General features: G+C 39.4%; 1 protein-coding gene across 2 annotated transcripts in view; it reads left to right on the forward strand.

The window, feature by feature from the left end:
• LOC127427489 (vesicle-fusing ATPase-like) overlaps positions 1–16,695 on the forward strand; it is a 43,034-nt gene that overhangs the window by 22,482 nt on the left and 3,857 nt on the right. For both annotated transcript variants that reach the window (XM_051675130.1, XM_051675131.1), the window contains exons 9-19: positions 1,781–1,980; positions 3,505–3,670; positions 3,806–3,880; positions 4,328–4,515; positions 6,228–6,323; positions 6,681–6,837; positions 6,939–7,072; positions 7,186–7,252; positions 11,877–11,956; positions 13,239–13,373; positions 14,918–15,031. In XM_051675130.1, the coding sequence (XP_051531090.1) occupies positions 1,781–1,980; positions 3,505–3,670; positions 3,806–3,880; positions 4,328–4,515; positions 6,228–6,323; positions 6,681–6,837; positions 6,939–7,072; positions 7,186–7,252; positions 11,877–11,956; positions 13,239–13,373; positions 14,918–15,031 (1,412 nt within the window). The remainder of the gene's footprint in view (positions 1–1,780; positions 1,981–3,504; positions 3,671–3,805; positions 3,881–4,327; positions 4,516–6,227; positions 6,324–6,680; positions 6,838–6,938; positions 7,073–7,185; positions 7,253–11,876; positions 11,957–13,238; positions 13,374–14,917; positions 15,032–16,695) is intronic.

The raw sequence follows: 16,695 nt of genomic DNA on the forward strand, positions 1-16,695 counted from the left end.
ACGCTGTATACCGTGGTTCTTAACTTGTTGGGCGCAGGTCTGTTTTGACAACAGGGAAAAATAATAAAATGCAAGTAACCGTACAATCGGACATAGTTAAGAGAGCAAAATAAACACACCTGGAGTCACAAGTTCGAATCCAGGGCATGCTGTGTGAGTCCAGTCAGGCTACCTAAGCAACCAATTGGCCCGGTTGCTAGGGTGGGTAGAATCACGTTGGGTTAACCTCCTCGTGGTCGCCATAATGTGGTTCTTGCTCTCGGTGGGGCACGTGGTGAGTTGTGCGTGGATGCCGCGGTGAATAGTGTGAAGCCTCCACATGTGCTAGGTCTCCGCGATAACGAAGAAGCCACGTGACAAGATGCACGGATTGACGGTCTCGGAGGCAACTGAGATTCGTCCTCTGCCACCCGGATTTAGGCGAGTCACTACGCCACCACGAGGACTTAGAGCGCATTAGGAATTGGGCATTCCAAATTGGGGAGAAAAAAAAGAGAGAGAAAGCAAAATAAATAGGCTTATCAGCCTTTAAAACAGAGGAGAAAATGCTTCTCGTATCTTTTGTTGTTAATGTCAAAAGGCTGTGCAACCAATTAAACTTTATTATATTTTGAAGCATATGTATCTGTAATTTGGTAGAAGCTAGCCAAATTAGGTTGTTGCCAACATGGACAGGTTGCGTGACATCCCCTCATCCTTGAAAACAATGAAACAGTTTGAGCCAACTACAGTGAGTTTTGTGTGTTGAATTATTGGCTTTCTAAGTACAACAAATGAATAATATATTTCAATGTTTTTTTGTTTTGTTTTTACCCTCCTATTGTCTTAGAGTCACTTTTGACCCAGGAAAGGTAAAGAATGTTATTTATACCACATAGTTTTGGTACTGGAACCAGATGTTGTGATTTTGTCAGGACCATCAAAACAAACAATATATAAAATGAAAAACAATTTTTGTATATAATTAAGAGAATCCACAATTTATAACAAATTGTTCCTTCCATTTTCTTAACCGGTCAATTCTGACCCGTATGTAAGGAACCAATTGGATTTTTTACAGCCTTAAAATAGCTTTTTGTACATCTATGAATCAAATTTGACCAAAAAATATTTCAAATTATTTTTCCTGGAAAAGACAATAGAGATTCATTTGTGAAATAGATACTAAATATGTATTAAAATTGTAACTCTAAAATGTACACTGTTGATTTTCTACAAGCAGAGTAGATCAGAAATTGTTGTAATATAATTAGGATAAAATGCCAAAAGTGATTGAAATAAAATTAAATAGAGACATCCTTGGCCAATGTTTGTCAAGTTTTTAAACTATTTTGTTATTTTAAAAAAAATTGTTACTCCATTAATATTCAGTATAGATTTTTTCCCTATCATTATACACTTTGGGACCACCATAAAACGAAAAAAATGAATAATTCTTTAAGGGGGGTCTGCAGTGCCGTTTTTAACTATTTTGAATTATTTTTAATACTGGTCAAAAATGACCCGAAGGACAAAAGAACAGTGCATTTTCTGAAGACAATAGGATTGTTTAGCACATTTTTGTTTACTTTGTATGAGATACAAATTTGTTTATGTGTTTTGTCGCCACTTGATGTCCAATGTAAAATCTGGGTTCTGAAGCAAAACCAGTTGGGAACTACTGCCATTTTTGCAATGTCTTATGTTTCCTAGACTGGGGAGATCTCCAACCCTAAGACAATCTTGTGTTTATACAGTACATTTTGTCTTGAAACCCCACAAACCCCTTCTCTATCCGCAGGCTGTAAACACGTGAAGGGGATCTTGTTGTTTGGGCCGCCTGGCTGTGGTAAAACCCTGATGGCACGTCAGATTGGGAAGATGCTGAATGCCAGAGAACCCAAGGTGGTCAACGGGCCAGAGGTTCTCAACAAATACGTAGGCGAATCAGAAGCTAACATCAGAAAGCTGTTTGCTGACGCAGAGGAGGAGCAGAAGAGGGTAAGAAAACAGGAAATGCAATGGAGACAAAAAGATGTTTCAAAAACATTTTGAAACGCTACACACTCGGAAAAACCTCCATTTTTTCACGCACTTCACAAATCACTGTTCACTTAGAATGACCACACAGATGTTTTGAATACCCCTACATTCATCTGGCTCAGAGACTGAACCCATCGATATTCGACACTCTGAAGAAAGAGCTCTTTGCCAACAGACAAAATTTAATGGCAGGCAAACTTTGGTTTGTATGAAGGAAGCTGTATTTATACAAGCCTGTTCCTGATTTTGGGGCCCTCCAACAACTCTACAAATAACTCCAAATTATTGAAATATACTTACTGAATTACTGTAAACAGCCTTGTATTTGCTTCGAAACATTATCATAGTTTGTTTTTACCCAAAGTGTGTTTTGTCACAAAGTGTTGTCAGTGAATGGCTGGTTCTGTGTGATGTTGTTGTGCTGATAGACTGTGACTACATGACATTGAGGAGCTCACTCGTCACCTCTTAATGAGAGCGTTCGGCTATCTCTAACTCCTCACTCTGACTCACGGGAGGCCGTGCAAATTCATAGTGGCCTCCCATCTGTGCTAAATGTTACGGGCCAGGTCCTGTCAGCCTCAGAGATCAAGAAGATAAGTCTTAATTGTGGACCATTGTCACAGTGTTAACTCAGCGTTTGTTCAGTCACAGTCCATTCACCAGCCTGGCATTAAACCATGGATGGGATCTCAGGATGGTGTTTTTTCCCCCCTTTCCTTCTCTGTTTTAAGAATGTAAGTAGTCATAAAGCAGACGTTTTTATATAAAGTGACACAAAGTAAAGGACACGTATTATAGGTAGGGATGTGGAAAACGACATATTTTCAAAAACAACCACTTGATTAATCAGCCTAAAAAAAGCCCTGTATAATTAGGCTGGTTTCGGTTCACCTGACCCTGATCAGATGAGCTTCTTTGGGGCTGTTGACATAGGACACATTATTACATTCAAAAACAGCTAGTGCGAGTGCAGCGGATTGAGTCTCGTGTTTTTACAAGTTTTACTATTTTTAACTTGACACAGGATTTTAAAAAAAGCAACGCTAATGGCGAAACTCAAACCCCCAACACAATGGCCAAAGATGTCCTTCTGAATGTGCATGTCTGTGCATTGGCTGTTTTAAAAGGGAAGACATTTAAAGACACAACTTTTCCTGAGGAGTTTTTACCATGCAAACTGCCTAATAACGAAAGCACCGCATATTAAAGCACCGCCGGACAATATCTGACCACACTATCTGACTAAGTGTTTGTTGGCCATCATGAGCCATCCTAAATTACAAGGACAATTCTTCTGGAACAACCTAGGGTTCAGTGGCTTGCTCAAGGGCCCCTTTGTGGAATTTGAACCTACAACCTTTCAGGTAGCTGCCTAGATCTTTATAGATTGTGCCACACTGCTCTAAGACCTCTTGGCAAAATTTTTGATGTTTTAGCTTGCCTATGATAATACTGCTTTCTCTTTTTTGGCTTTTTAAGTTGGGGGCCAACAGCGGACTACACATCATCATATTTGACGAGATTGATGCCATCTGTAAGCAACGTGGCAGCATGGCGGGCAGCACGGGGGTCCATGACACTGTGGTCAACCAGTTACTGTCCAAGATTGATGGTGTAGAGCAGCTCAACAACATCCTGGTCATTGGTGAGAACAAGTAGCCATATGAGGAATGAGCGTGTATTGTCTGTACTGGTGTAAATCAGCCTTGCATTTTTTGTAGCATATTTAATATTCATTGATTTAGCTTTACTCTCATTGTTCAATCATCATCTATTCAAGGGATGACCAACAGGCCTGACCTGATCGATGAAGCCCTCTTGAGGCCTGGTAGACTGGAGGTCAAAATGGAGATTGGTGAGAACTAGCCATCTTGGCTAATTTCTTCAAAGACTCCATGAAATTGAGTTTTGTGGTTTATTGTGTTATATGTTTTAGCTATAATGCCATCTGTATGCTAGTTTACTCTTAAACAGCGACAAAATTCACTTTTAGCAGATAGATGAATTTAAAATATCTTTCTCTTCTGGAGAAACAGACTAAAGTTATTGATGGCTCATCTTACAATACACAGATTTTTGTCCAAACAAATTATTGTTATGGCTGTGATGTAACTAAAGTCTACTGATTATTATGTCCATCTAAACTTCCTTTTTCAAAGAAAATGCACCAACACAGGACAGTAAACTCTGCTCGTCAAGCAATTTCCTGGGGTTTTTAGCCACACCGGCAAATGCTGTTTATCCATTTCCACCATCCATTTTCTTTCAGCTAATTAATAAGGTAAGGATTTGTTTTCTCCAGGCCTGCCTGACGAAGCAGGCCGCCTTCAGATCCTGAGTATCCACACACTGAAGATGAGGCAGTCTAACATGCTGGCCAAAGATGTTGACTTAAAGGAGCTGGCCGTCGAAACCAAGAACTACAGTGGAGCAGAGCTGGAGGGGCTTGTTCGGGCCGCCCAGTCGACTGCTATGAACTGCCACATCAAGGTCTGATCTCATCATCTTATACACACTGCAGCAACACAATCAGAACTAAATATTACTGATTTAAACCAAACCAATACAGAACTCTATTTGCAACTCAGGTTAACATGATAAAGTTACGAAATTGGTTTGTCACACAAATAAAATTCAGTCGACATCAGATTGCAGCATTATGTTGTGTAATGCATTTGAATACTGTGGTTTTTATGTGCATACAAGAAAAGATTGTACAAAAAAGCAAAAAAGAAAAGAACTCTAAAACACAGATAAGAAGAGTTCTGTGTATGCACCTTGTGTTGTGTGTGGATTTACTGACCCTTCGCTAAGCTCCGCCCCCCTTGGTTACAGTTGCTGCTCTGACAAGCTCTGCAGAACTCCCCATTGGAATGAATAGGGGAATGCCGTGAACGACGCGGTTTTTGTTAAATATTCTCATAAACGGAATGAACAGTATTTTTACATGGGCTGGTATGAAGAGTGACATTGTAATGCATATTTATCTGAAGTTTTTTGTAAGAGAAATAGTTTAATTACACAGTAACTTGATTGAAAAACTGTGGAGACTGTGAATCAGAATCAACTTCATTTAAAAAACGATTACACATCTAATAACATTAGCGTAAGTGAACAGAGCTGTTTATAATGTCTCATAACATACTGATTTTGATGCTGTGAACTGTTTATTTACTATAGCTTTTACTATGACTTGAATCAATACATAAATGAAATAACGTTCAGTTATTAGCTTTCATTTGCCTTGGAGGAAATGTAAGTGTCGTTGCAGATGTTATATGTTCATTTATCTATGGCTGCCGTCGCATCATCAGTGTGGATGCTGCACACTGTTGGTGGTTGAGGAGAGTCCCCCTATACTAAGTGAAGCGCTTTGCGTGACTAGAAAAGCGCTATATAAATATAATAATAAGAAAAAAATTGGGAATGAGGGCTGACACATTTTAATTAATAGCATGCTCTTCTCCGGATTTATTTAATGATTGTTTTAAAATAAGAAAGAAAAACACTGCGGGTATCTTTTCTGGGTAACTCGTGGCACTATTACAAATGACGACGTGTTTTACATGTATTTTTTATTTTATTTTTCTTCATTATTTTGACAAAATACCGCTTAAAAGTACTCAAACACACATTACTCCCATAGGCTGTCATTGGAAAATAGCAAGCGCGTGTCAGAGTAATGGCGGCAGGGCAACAGTTGCTAAGACAGGATTGGTCAGAAGCGCTTTTAAGGCGGGGCTTAGCGAAGGGTCAATTGACCTCAGACATTAGATAATTCTGACAAAACCTCCCTTTGGGGATGTCTTCAGTCATAAATTAAGTAATGCGTTTTATTATTATTTTTTTTTAAATAATCATATTTTTTCTTTTAGGGGTAGGGTTTGGGTGAGTCTGCTGTAATTCTAATTAGTTTTCTATAAAAACAATACAAGTCTGGTATGGTATGTCCTCATTTAGATAGCTAGGTAAGTGTGTCTGTAAGTGGCACAGCCCACACACACCAATATTTGATGGTGCTGACACATAATGACGGGAGCTTATTCAGGTGTAATAGGTCTCTCTCTCTCTCTCTCTCTCTCTCTCTCTCTCTCTCTCTCTCTCTCTCTCTCTCTCTCTCTCCTGCCCTCTCTGTCTTGGCCTTCGTCTAACCTTTCTTCTTGATTAAGTGGATGAAGCTTTGTATGTTTTTGCTCTTGTAGGCCAGTACAAAGGTAGAGGTGGACACAGAAAAGGCTCAGACTCTGCAGGTCAGCAGGAGTGACTTCTGGGCCTCTCTGAATAATGACATCAAGCCTGTAAGTTATACTGTTCCATAATCATACAATGTCTCCAATCCACAGATGAGACTGAAAAACATCTCATGTAGCCAGATGTGACTATTGACATGAAGTCTGATACACATTGTGGTTTATTCTGGCCAAGAACTGCCTACTTAGAAGGTGGCCATCTGACCAACTTAAATTACTGGCATATCCTTCCTTGAATAAGCACTCTTTGCAGCAGCCTGGTACCTGGACTTTGTCTTCTGACAGAGTCGGGAACCTGTGCAGCCTGACTCCTGACATTGAAGCCAAACAATCAGATTGGAGTTTGCAATTTTGGTATGCTCTTGACACTACACAAAAAGCAACTGTTTTCTTCTTTCTGTGCAGGCCTTTGGTACTAATCAGGAGGATTATTGCAGTTACATCATGAATGGCATTGTCAAATGGAGCAATGCTGTGTCTGACATACTGGGAGATGGAGAACTTCTGGTACAACAGACCAAGAACAGTGAACGCACACCACTAGTAACTGTGCTCTTGGAAGGCAAGGCTTGCACATATACACACAATAGTTGAGAGAATAACATTCCACCATAATGCTGCAGTCTGATATGACTGAGAGTGTGATGCTCTCTGCTCCCACAGGGCCTCCTCACAGTGGGAAGACCGCACTGGCGGCCAAGATCGCAGAAGACTCCCAGTTCCCCTTCATCAAGATTTGCTCCCCAGACAAAATGATCGGCTTTTCAGAAAACGCCAAGTGTCAGGCCATCAAGAAGGTAGAAACCTTGTTGCTGCAGTTCAGAAGTTAAGATATCTGTGTGTGTTGAAAGCAGCTGTCTGTTTCAGACACTGGCCTTTAATAGTGGGTTAATGGTTTACATCTTTCCAGATATTTGAGGATGCTTACAAGTCCCAGCTGAGCTGTGTGGTGGTGGACGATATAGAGCGTCTGCTAGGTGAATCCTTCCTCATTACACGAAAACAACGCACTTCCGAGAACAACTGAACCTGCTAATAATGTTGTTCAGTTTGTAGTTGATTTTTGAGCCATGGGTTTCAAATTTTTTTGAAGAGACTTTCATGTTTTGTTCTGCAGGATAAATTGCACACAGTCAAATATGGAACTGTTTTTTAACAGCACAATTTGCTACATACAACAGTTGTCAGATTCATCAAGCACCTAAACTCACATCCTTGTGGTAGTTGTGATGTAGTTGTACTGTTAACCGTCAAACTTTTTTGCTCATAAAGCGAAATTGCAATTTGCAAAACCAATTAGAAATTCCAAAGGGAACCCATGGTAAGCTAGCCTTCTATTTTGGTCTACAAACTGACATCATGACAGAATAGGTCTATAAGGTAACAAGACTCATAGCAGCATGGATGGTCTGCAGTTGTTACATGCTCCCTTTTCATTGATTATTTATAGGGATTCAGAGGGGCCTTATCTCCTCTTGTGTGTGTTTTTTTATTCTCCATTGATTTTAGCTGAAGTAACAACATTATTATTTTAATATATATATATATATATATATATATATATATATATATATATATATATATATATATATATATATACAGTGCTGTGAAATATATTTGCCCCCATCCTGATTTCTTCTGTTTTTGTGTATATCTAATACTAAATTGTTTCAATCAAAATCTAACATAAAACAAAGGCAATCTGAGTAAACACAAAATAGAGTTTTTAAATGATAATGTTATTTATTGAAACAAAAAAGTTATCCAATACCAACTGGGCCTGTGTGAAAAGTATTTGCCCCCTTAGTTACTAAATCCCCAAATCTATAAAACTGCATTCATAATGGGGTTCAGCTGAACTAGACACACCCAGGCCTGATTACTGCCAGCCCTGTTCAATCAAATCAACACCTAAATAGAACTTTTTCAGCAGCATGAAAGGTCTCACCCAGTAGCACACTATGCCACGGTTGAATAAAATTCCAGAAATGATGAAGAAAAAGTTGATTGAAATACATCAGTCTGGGAAGGGTTACAAAGCTCTTTCAAAGGCTCTGGGACTCCAAAGAACCACAGTGAGAGCCATTATCTCCAAATGGAGAAAACTTGGCACAGTAGTTAACCTTCCCAGAAGTGTCCAACCTTCCAAAATTCCTCCAAGAGCACAGCGACAACTCATTCAGGATGTCACAAAAAAGCCAAGGACAATATCCAAGGAACTGCAGGCCTCTCTCACATCAATAAAGGTCACTGTTCATGAATCCACTATCAGAAAGACACTGGCCAAAAATGCCATCCACAGAAGTGTGGCGAGGCGAAAACCACTGCTAACCCAGAAGAACATTAAGGCTCGTCTGAATGATCCAAAACACACCTTGATGATCTACAAACCTTTTGGGAGAATGTTCTGTGGACTGATGAGTTAAAAGTGGAACTGTTTGGAAGACAGGGGTCCCGTTACATCTGCCGTAAATCAAACACAGAATTCCACAAAAAGAACATCATACCTATGGTCAAGCATGGTGGTGGTAGTGTGATGGTGTGGGGATGCTTTGATGCTTCAGGGCCAGGGTGACTTGCAATAATTGAGGCAAACATGAATTCTGCTCTCTACCAGGAAATCCTAAAGGAGAATGTCCGGTCATCAGTCCGTGAGTTGAAGCTCAACCACAACTAGATTATGCAGCAAGACAATGATCCAAAGCATAGGAGTAAGTCCACCTCTGAGTGGCTCAAAAGATGCAAAATTAAAGTTTTTAAGTGGCCTAGTTAGAGTCCTGACTTGAACCTGATTGAGATGCTTTGGCAGGACCTTAAACGGGCAGTTCATGCTCGAAAACCCTCCAATGTGGCTGAACTAAACCAGTTCTACAAAGAAGAGAGGGCCAAAATTCCACCACAGCGTTGTGAAAGACTGATCTCCAGTTATCGGAAGCATTTGGTTGCAGTAGTTTTTGCTAAAGGTGGCACAACCAGCTTTTAAGTTTAAGGGGGCAGTTAGTTTTTCAAATGGGTGATATAGGTGTTTGATAACTTTTTTGCTTCAATAAAAATATATATATATTTGAAAACTGTATTTTGTGTTTACTCAGGTTGCCTTTGTTTTATGTTATATCTCGTTTGAAGATCTAAAACAATTTTGTATGAAAAATACACAAAAATAGAAAAAGTCAGGACTATATACTGTGTATATACACACATTCACACACACACACATATATATACAGTGGCGGCCAAAAGTTTGGAATAATTTACAGATTTTGCTCTTATGTAAAGAAATTGGTACTTTTATTCACCAAAGTGGCATTCAACTGATCACAATGTATAGTCAGGCCATTAATAACATGAAAATTACTATTACAATTTGAAAACAATGTTCAGAACTTTTGGCCGCCCGTGTGTGTGTGTGTGTGTGTGTGTGTATATATATATATATACATACACACAGTTGAAGTCAGAAGTTTACATACACTTAGGTTGAAGTCATTAACTCATTTTTTAACCACAGATTAAATATTAGAAAACTATAGCTTTGGCAAGTCATTTAGGACGTCTACTTTGTGCATGGCATGAGTAATTTTTCCAACAATTGTTTACAGATAGATTGTTTCAGATTTAATTGACTATATCACAATTCCAGTGGGTCAGAAGTTTACATACACATAGTTATCTGTGCCTTTAAGCAGCTTGGAAAATTCCAGAAAATTATGTCATTCCTTTAGACAGTTAACTTATGATAGGAGGTGTACTGAATTGGAGATGTACCTGTGGATGTATTTTAAGGCCTACCTTCAAACTCAGTGCCTCTTTGCTTGACATCATGGGAAAATCAAAAGAAATCAGCCAAGACCTCAGAAATTTGTTTTTGGACCTTTTTTGCACTGAACTGGTAAGCAGAAGGTTGTTGGTTCAATCCCCACAGCCACCACCATTGTGTCCTTGAGCAAGGCACTTAACTCCAGGTTGCTCCAGGGGGATTGTCCCTGTAATAAGGGCACTGTAAGTTGCTTTGGATAAAAGCGTCTGCCAAATGCATAAATGTAAATGAAAAGTCTGCATACCCTTAGATCTTAATACTGTGTATTACCCCCTTTAGCATCAATGACAGCATGCAGTCTTTTGTAATAGTTGTCTATGAGGCCCCAAATTCTTGCTGGTGGTATAGCTGCCCATTCGTCTTGGCAAAATGCCTCCAGGTCATGCAAAGTCTTTGGTCATCTTGCATGAACCGCACGTTTGAGATCTCCCCAGAGTGGCCCGATGATATTAAGATCAGGAGACTGTGATGGCCACTCCAGAACCTTCACCTTTTTCTGCTGTAACCACTGGAGGGTCAACTTGGCCTTGTGCTTAGGGTCGTTGTCATGCTTGAAAGTCCAAGAGCATCCCATGCACAGCTTTCGTGCAGAAGAATGCAAATTGTCTGCCGGTATTTTCTGATAACATGCTGCATTCATCTTGCCATCAGTTTTCATAAGATTCCCGTGCCTTTTTGTGGCATTGGCGCAGTAAAGGCTTCTTTCTGGCAACTCGACCATGCAGCTCATATTGTGCTCCTTGTAACAACCACACTGTCTTTTTCCAGAGCAGCCTGTATTTCTCCTGAGGTTACCTGTGGGTTTTTCTTTGTATCTCAAACAATTCTTCTGGCAATCTTTCTTGGTCTACCTGACCTTGGCTTGGTATCAAGAGATCCCCGAATTTTCCACTTCTTAATAAGTGATTGAACAGTACTGACTGGCATTTTCAAGGCTTTGGATATCTTTTTATATCCTTTTCCATCTTTATAAAGTTCCATTACCTTGTTACGCAGGTCTTTTGACAGTTCTTTTCTGCTCCCCATGGCTCAGTATCTAGCCTGCTCAGTGCATCCACGTGAGAGCTAACAAACTCATTGACTATTTATACACAGACACTAATTGCAATTTAAAAAGCCACAGGTGTGGGAAATTAACCTTTAATTGCCATTTAAACCTGTGTGTGTCACCTTGTGTGTCTGTAACAAGGCCAAACATTCAAGGGTATGTAAACTTTTGATCAGGGCCATTTGGGTGATTTCTGTTATCATTATGATTTAAAAAGGAGCCAAACAACTATGTGATAATAAATGGCTTCATATGATCACTATCCTTAAATAAAAGACAATTTTTTTGCATGATTAGTCCTATTTTCAAAATCAATGCCAAAATTTCACAATTTCTGCCAGGGTATGCAAACTTTTGAGCACAACTGTATATCGACATAACCTGAAAGGCTGCTCAGCAAGGAAGTAGCCACTGCTCCACAACCGCCATAAAAAAGCCAGACTGCCTCCTAAATGACTTGCCAAAACTATAGTTTGTATTGTGAAAAAATTATGAGTTTTAATGACTTCAACCTAAGTGTATGTAAACTTCTGACTTCAACTGTATATATATATATAGTTTTACATATACTCTATATAAAATGATTATATATTATTATTTTATTTCAACATTATTATTATTAAAATGTAATGTCCGATTGTTGTTGGTCCACATACCGAACACACCACACGCTTACCCAAAACTCTGTCTATCCTCTCTTCATGGTTTTTAATGTCTCTGTTTCTCCTCTTCCCAGATTTTGTTCCTATTGGTCCACGGTTCTCTAACCTGGTGCTGCAGGCTCTGCTGGTGTTATTGAAGAAACCTCCTCCTCGGGTGAGAACCCATCCATACACACCATGCTGTAATACTGGCATTTACAGACAGGGAGCAGCACCTCCTCTTTACCAGAAAATTCAAGACTCCCTCTGACAGTTTAGGAGAAGCTGACTGCATACTTTATTCTCAGACATATCAAAATTTTAGTCTTTTAGGCAAGATATTGTTAGTTTATTTAGAAACTCACAATACTCCAATTTAGAATTTATTAGAGGCTTTTGCATCACTATTGCGAATGCTCATAACTTATTTAAAACCCTGAACCCTAAGTATTAAACTTTGGTGCATAACTTAACTCGTACATTTCTTCTGCAGACATGAATGATACCTCAAATCATGCGGCGTGAGAGATGTACTATTGCTTTTCTAAGCACTTAGGATTTTCATCTTACAGACAATAAAACTGTTAAATAAGTCCCATAGATTTACATTAAAGACACTAAAATATCATAGAGACAGAGGGTTAGGCTTTTTTTAACTTTGGCCACTAAGCTACCACCCAGCCAGCAACCATCTAGCAACATGCTAAAAACTACTCAGAACGTCCTAGGAACCTCATAGCAACACCCTGGCAACCACTCACAACATTATTTAGTGATTATTTTTTATCTACACTTATAATATGGGCAGTGATATGCCTCCACATTTTATGCGGAGGCATATATATTTTTTTTGCTGGAGTAGCTTTTTTTTTAGTGTACAATACTGTTGTGTAGGCCTTGTATTTAATGAGAGAGAGGCAGTGAGTGTGGATGTTAGGCAGGAATAGGTGTTGTGCTTGTTTGTAAGGTGTTTTGAATAGCCGAGGGTCTGTTTCTCCAGATCAGGGCTGTATAGAGCAGCACTCAGCAGGGAGTCAGTTCTTGGGTGAATCGATAGAAAGGGTTTGTGAGAGAGCTGGGATCTGGCAGGCCAGCAGCCTGTGTGGCATCTCATCTGCATGCACTAGCCTAGACTTGGCGCCACAGGGGGGCGACCCATAATCTCCTCTGCTCGCTGGGGCCTCTGGGAATGGCCCACCTCTTTGCTCCACCCTAGATAGACTCCATCACACGGCTGTAGTAGCACAATCACGCAAGTTCTTTAATGAGGGAGGTTTGACCTAAAGTGTGAAAATAGTAAATAGTGATGTCTTTAATAAAGAAGTCTCTTAAACAATGATTATACTCACCTGGTATCACAATAAGTTGTTTGTTGTGTATGAAAATAAAGTCATTTCTACCCAAATGTACTTGTTATAATATTGAGAGACAATATGTTTGTGTTGTTTACGTCACAGGGTCGTAAGTTGCTGATTCTCGGCACAACAAGCAGGAAAGATGTTCTCCAGGAAATGGGCATGTTGGACACATTCAGTACTACAATCCACATCCCCAACATCTCAAGAGGAGAACATCTCATGGAGGCCCTGGAGGTATACTAGGAGCTAGATCTAGAAACCCAGCAAGACATAAAAAGAGACGAAGATGTATGTTGGTTTGGTAACAGTGATTTTGTAAGGGGCTGTTCAGACCAGACACGCTCTTGCAGCTAGACACAGCACAAAACATCTAACAGAACGCAGGTGTCTAGTGATGCGCTTTTAAAATGACATTTTATTTTACATGACACTGTATGTAAAAAACATGGCGCTCCTTCATGAGATGCTGAAAAAATGCTGACATGTTTCAAAGGTCAAAAGATAACTATCTAGTGCATTTACATAGAAAAACAATGGAAAATTGCACATGCAGACACAATAATTTGTTTAGTGTGAACAGCCCTTAAGATCTGTTTCTGAATCAACACCCTTGTTGGTCCTGGAACAACATTCCTATCAAACAATCAGATTTCAAGGATAGGGAAAGGGGTAGGTTTAGGTTTAGGGTTGGGTTTAGGGCTGGGATTAAGATTGTACACCAATCTTATCAAATTCCCATTTCACTCTTATTTTAGGGGTGGTTCATGGTTAGGATTAGGGATAGGGTTAGGACTATGACCCCATTTACAACTTGTATTAAGATGTGTTTTTGGTGATCGGATCACATGTGGTCAGCGCAAAATACAGGTGTAAATAGAGTCTAAAATGTTTTGTGCTCGGATCACAAAAACCACAGACGAATGTGGTCAAAAACATATATGATCGCATCACATTGGATGTGTCAATGGCAATCTGTCCTGAATGTGTCCCAGCAGCAGCGAAGTGCCACCCCTCACCTGTCAGTCAACTGCTGGACTAAAACAAGAGTTTAAACGTTGCCGGTTATGAGTGGCTTTAAAAGAAAATAACCGTCCGATCAGAAAATTGGAAAAGCGTATATATACACAAGCTTGAGAACTTCACGTATCTTCTTCAGTGTGTCTGAAATCAACATGCAGGGGCACTTATGAGAAGCATGAACATCTGCATCTCAAGTTAATACAGGTTATCCACTAAAACAGTGGACTATTCTGATCGAAATGTTGCTTCTGTGCTTAGATTAAATTTCAGATGCATCTGGGAGAAATAGCGTGCCTTTTTTTTTTTCGCTTTAATGTCATGCAATAACACGCTTACATAGTGATTGATGTATGTCGTCATGAAACAGAGTCCCTCTCCTCCAAATCCGGTCACAAGTGGTCACAGGAGACACATTTAAGTGACCAGGTGTAAACAGTGATGTGTCTCACCTGATCACATGTGATCGGATCACCCGAGATCTTAATACCAGGTGTAAACGGGGTCTAAGTTTCTTTGACAAGTATGTTGTTCCAGGACCTATATAATATATTGATCCACGAACACGTCTCACTTGGCAAAATCACAGTGATTACCTGTTTGGTCTCCAGGGGCTGAGAAAAAGCATTCTAGAAGAAAACAAAGGAGAAAACTAACAGGAGTCTAAACTGCTTAGTTGTCTATCAGAATCAGATCATAGTCTTTGATTGTCTCTATATCATAACTAGTTTTCTCTATGTCTCTTCTGTTGTTTTTTGTAGCTTCTTGGGGGCTTCCAGGACAAAGAACGAGCAATTATCGCAAGAGAGGTGAAAGGACAAGCCGTGTGGCTGGGTATTAAGAAGCTTCAGATGCTTATCGAGATGTCACTGCAGGTGAGACACAGAAAGACCTCTTTACCTTGCTTTCTGTCTAGACGAGTCCTTGAGTCACAGCTCTCCTGCTAAATCATTTGTGGTTGGAGTTCCTGATAGTAATTCAGCTATTTTATTGCATCATAATGAAAACAAGCCCCTCCAGATATGCCTTCTCCAGAATTAATCTCTCGACACACAAGCTAACAGCACTGCAGTCCTCATCTGCACATACTTTGGCTCGTACGCGTCACTGCTGGTGTACGTGACCTGCTTCTGTAGTTTATTTAAACCTTCCCCTGTTCTTAAAAAAATCCTGCTATGAAGATAGCTGCACAAAGATATTGCATTTTAATTTTACATACTAATAAAATCAATTATTCTGAGTAAATTATAGGTACAGTATTAAAGGTGAAGTGTTTCATTTCCCAATAGAGCCTCCAAATGAAATTGAAAAAATTCTGTTTTCAAACAGATTTTCTGAATGTCTTCCTGTGCTTGGCCAATCTGATGCTTGCCCAAACCTACCAATGCCATTAGTTGAACCATATTGCTGTGTTAGACTGGCCAGGATACTCAAACAAACAAAGCAATGTTTTGATAGTGCCAAAGAGCCAAAGTGTTTAACTTTTCGAGGAGAGCAACATGCCAATTGATTATTTTAAGTTGACTCTTCAATCAAAATCGATTGAAGTTGCATATTTGACTAGAATTACAAGGTTTTTTAACATACAATAAATTATACTTTGCATGTAATTTCTGCACCACTAACAGCACTAAACAGAATTTAAAAAACAGTAGCTGTTTTTTCAAAGACTTTCCCCTTTTTTCATTGTTTGGTCAAACAGGCAGTCCCATCCCAAACTCACGCCATTGATGGAGCCAGTGTTGTTATGTCCAGCCCAGTCAGGTTGCTTAAGCCAACAGTTTGTAATTCAGTTTGGTGCCACTATTGGTACAGACCTTTATGATGTCGCTGTTTTATGTACTTTAAAAATATATGTTTACGTTGATAAAAAAGCATTCATTTGAGCAGCGGTTTTGAGGCAATCTTATCCATCTTTTTTTTGGGTCTGTTATGCCTCTTTAAACCTCATTTTAGCATCAACAGTTTTTGGCTCCATTGAAAACCTGTTTTAGAAAATATGATTTTCATTGTTGGGTTAATTTTAGGCTGTATATCTCAATAGTGCACCAGTGATTAGTGCTAGTCTTGTTTAATGCGAATTGTAATAGTGTTTGTTAGTTTTTGTTTTGTTTTTGTGGTGGTGTAATTGGAGTTGCAGCCGTGTTTGTGCTGGATGCTGTGTAATTGGTGTGGTATGCAGTAATGTGGCAGCGCTGAGTGCTTCCCCCCAGAGAGGAATGAGACTGAGTCTGCCGGGACATGCTGCACACAGCAGCACAGCGTTTTCCTCCCATTCCCTCTATTCTTTCAGTAGTTTCCACCTCTTTATCTGCCCCAGGCAATTAAAAAGATAAGTTATTGCATACACCTTCATTCATTTTCTCTCTGGTGTCTTCTCAGAGCTTTCCTCTAAATGGCCTATCCTGAAGTCATGTTCTAGTCTATAAAGGAACATTAACTGCACAATTTAGATCATGACCTACACCATGGCTTAAACCCAGTTAATAATTTTCTCAATAAGCATTTTTTTTGTCTTGTTTTCCTTTAAATATTGTTT

The sequence above is a fragment of the Myxocyprinus asiaticus genome, chromosome 36, assembly GCF_019703515.2.
Source record: "Myxocyprinus asiaticus isolate MX2 ecotype Aquarium Trade chromosome 36, UBuf_Myxa_2, whole genome shotgun sequence".
Taxonomy (NCBI): domain Eukaryota; kingdom Metazoa; phylum Chordata; class Actinopteri; order Cypriniformes; family Catostomidae; genus Myxocyprinus; species Myxocyprinus asiaticus.